The sequence below is a fragment of the Megalops cyprinoides genome, chromosome 2 (assembly GCF_013368585.1).
Source record: "Megalops cyprinoides isolate fMegCyp1 chromosome 2, fMegCyp1.pri, whole genome shotgun sequence".
Taxonomy (NCBI): Eukaryota; Metazoa; Chordata; class Actinopteri; order Elopiformes; family Megalopidae; genus Megalops; species Megalops cyprinoides.
Genome location: NC_050584.1, coordinates 57,780,358 through 57,783,669, shown reverse-complemented (window position 1 = coordinate 57,783,669; position 3,312 = coordinate 57,780,358). Strand labels below are relative to the sequence as shown.

The 3,312-nt window shown below is 44.5% G+C and overlaps 1 protein-coding gene across 1 annotated transcript; it reads right to left on the bottom strand.

Annotated features, from left to right (window-relative positions):
* Positions 1-271: 271 nt before the first annotated feature.
* On the bottom strand, positions 272-2,822 carry chst2b (carbohydrate (N-acetylglucosamine-6-O) sulfotransferase 2b). Its single transcript, XM_036554228.1, has one exon. The coding sequence runs from the start codon at positions 2,198-2,200 to the stop codon at positions 806-808; it is 1,395 nt and encodes a 464-aa protein (XP_036410121.1). The 5' UTR covers positions 2,201-2,822; the 3' UTR covers positions 272-805.
* Between the last annotated feature and the right edge of the window lie 490 nt (positions 2,823-3,312).

Genomic DNA, 3,312 nt, shown 5'->3' with positions numbered 1-3,312 from the left:
AAAAAATGTCCAAAACCCACATAGATAGAAAATTAGGTTTTTTTCCCATTCATAAATCTGCTTTTGAGCAACATTAGTCACATTAAATCCAATTTTGTGCAGTGAAATCCTTTCCAATCGGTTTTAAGTGACTACAACACTGTAGATGTGTAGAGGGCTAATATGTCAAATTCAGTGTGATGTAAAACAAATGGCTGAGATGGAATATAACATAAGCTCAGGCATTGTGAGAGCAGCCATCTATTAAAAAGGCACAGTCATTGCAAACCAATTATTACAGACCACTTTAATGATTGATTGTCTCTGGTAGAGTTGACCCAATACTTACAATATAACATAACTTGCTCAAGGAGGAGTTCTTACCCATTTAATTTTTTTTTGATCTTTAAAATGTTCGTTTAAACAGATGGTAACTGTTTATGTATAACCAAACCATGTCTCGGGTAACAGGTCGGAACATGAAATGTTACCCTCAAAAAATGTCCACTTTGAAGTGTCACAGGAAAAAATAAATGATTTACACAATTGTTTCCTACTTTGTAGTTAATCATTCAAGTTTTAGTAAATAGCCATGGCACTGTCGAACGCATCCAGTGGTCCGTTTTCAAGCGTAGTGTTTCCAGCAAATGCCACAGTGCCACATAAAAAAAAAAACAAATATACATTCCAATGTGACTTGTGAAATTCATCGAAACACTGACTCTGAAATAAAGCTTTTAACTCGGCAAACTCCCACGATAGAACTGAAATGTACTCAATGACAAAAATCAACAACAAAAAGTCATTGTCTTTGGTAGCAACACTGTCACAGTTTTGGAACCGTCAGTAAAGATTTGCTCAGGTCTTTTGCTTCTCCAGCTGTTCGTACGCGCTCGTATCCAAGCAAAGACATCGAGTGGTGACAATAGTCCTCCACTTGTTTTATCTGTTGAATACTTAGCAGAGTTCTCCATGCACTGGCGGCTTGTGTCGCATTCCTGGACGACACTATGAACGGCTTGGACGAAGAGCTCGTACCACTGGTCATGTTTAGAGCGAAAGATTCTATATCGTGGTTAGCTGTGAGATTAACAAAGCGATAAACGAGCCGTAATGTTTTGATTGGGTTCTCCACAAGATCTTCGTAGCGCACCGCCAGGTACTTTCCCTTTAGCCAGCTGGGTGGGTTTAAGGCAGTTCTCAAAGTTTTGGAGGTCCGGTCGCATATCACTTCCATAGCTCCAATTGAGTGGTAGTCTGAGCCGTCTTTTTTGTTAGCCTTGTGATTGGGGTCCACGAAGGGTATCCGGCGAAGTTTTGGGTCCCTGCTCCGGACCACTTGTAAATTTTCGCGTATCAACCCGTGCCTGGACTTGATCCTGGAATTCGCCACGGCCCTCGGGTCTCTCACTAGATGGATCACCTTTAGGTCTAGAGAAGGGTCCTCCATCAGCGGGGCTAAAACGTTAACGTCCAAAATGCGCACCCCTTTTATCACTACGGTGTTGTATTTGAGGCACTCCTCTTCCAGCAGCCGCAGGCTCTGAGGCGGGCACTTTTTACACACCTTGTCATCCACCATCCCCACGACATCTTTTCTGTAAGCCGAGCAAAGGGGATACGAGCAAATGACTTTATTGAGCGTGGCCCCAAAGAGCCCGAGGGAGGTGAAATTCTTGCCACCTGGGCTGTTGTACAACTGGAATACGGAGAGATCACAACGATACAAAGAGCTTAACATGTCTCTGGCCGCCCCCTGAAGAGACACCGCATCCCCGGGGTAGAGCTTTTGCCAGATGTGCCACATCGGCTCGTATAAGAAGAACACTTCGGGGTTTTGGTTGAAGAGCTCTCCGAAAAAGGACGACCCCGATCGCCAAGTCGTCAGAACATAAACGAGCTGCCTCTTCTTAGCCAGCGAGGGTCTGTAAAGGAAGCGGATGTCGGATCTGCTTTGATAAGGAGTGCTCCTCATTTGGTGGTTGCACTGTTGTGGTTCTTTAGTCCATTTGTAGTTTGCCAGGTTGAGCATAGTCAAAACCAACAGTAAAAAATAGGCAATGAACAAGACAATCCTCTTTCTGCGTAACACTTTCATCACGATACCTGGTTGCGCGATTATTTTGGTGTGATTCCTGTACGTTTTGAGCTTTCTTCCAAAGCCAGCATCCTTTTCCCAGGGCGCTGTTAACTTCAGTTGCTGATATTGTTTGCTTCTCATTTATAACAGAAGTAGCTCGTACCACGCAGATGGAGCTTCGTACATGTAACGTCAATACAGCCCAGACCGAGTCAGGTATTTCGATGACTGAAAAACAGCATTCACTATAGACCAAATCGAACGGTTATCGATTAGCTGGTACGAAGGGCAGATTGATTAAATATCACATTTGCAAGCCAAAAACACGCTAACACACGCCGGCTGTTCTACTGCAGTGCGCAAGCCTTTGCTTCGGCACAGAAATACAGCGAAAATAGTCCCATCACAAGGCAGGGTGGTGCTTTTGGCTTCTCATAAGGTAAAAATGGAAACGGCTTGTTTACGATAACAATTTACGCTCTCCTTACCAGCACCCACGGTAAGCATTTCTAAGCAGTTTAAATCTGGTGCAGTCCTGCCAGCGATCAAGTCGGATGGCTAGCTGTCACAGCCAGACAATAAAATCGTGATAATTACGCGCGTCGTTTTCCACAGGACTCCGTTTAGTTTGATTTTTTACTGTAATAATCTCCTTGCCAGCCCCGCGTTCTGGAGATGGAGCGCGCTGTTCTCGTCCAATATCCGCTATTACTTCTTCTAACGTGCCATATAGCTGTTACCAATTGAGACGGGACTGATTCAATCAGGGACTGCGACGACGGTCCCTCCCATCCTTGGCTGCGATTGATGGATGTAACAGGATTCTGGTTCCAGCCCACCGCTCCGTTGGTCGTCAGCCACGTCCATCATCTCGCAGGCCTGCCCTATGAGACGCCTAGAGTTCGTCACGAAGACTGCCTCGGGAAGCTGTGCTCGTGAGTGAAGGGAAATGATGCTGTTGTTGAGAGTTTAACTCTCGCGTACATCCACAGTGTTTCTGGATTCGCCGGAGTCCGTTTTCCACCCGAAGTTGGTAATATCCTCATAGTGGTTGCATGGTAAATGCCGTATGCAGTCTCTTTTGTTTTAACACGCAAATATCTCGTCACATCAATATGTAAATAATGAGTGCATTGCTACTAATGTGGATCGTTGATTTTTTTTTTTTACTTTGTTTTATTTTTATTTGTAAACTGTAGCCTAGTGTTCCGTGTGTCGCGGTATATACCATTAAATTAGACAGGTCAGTGCAG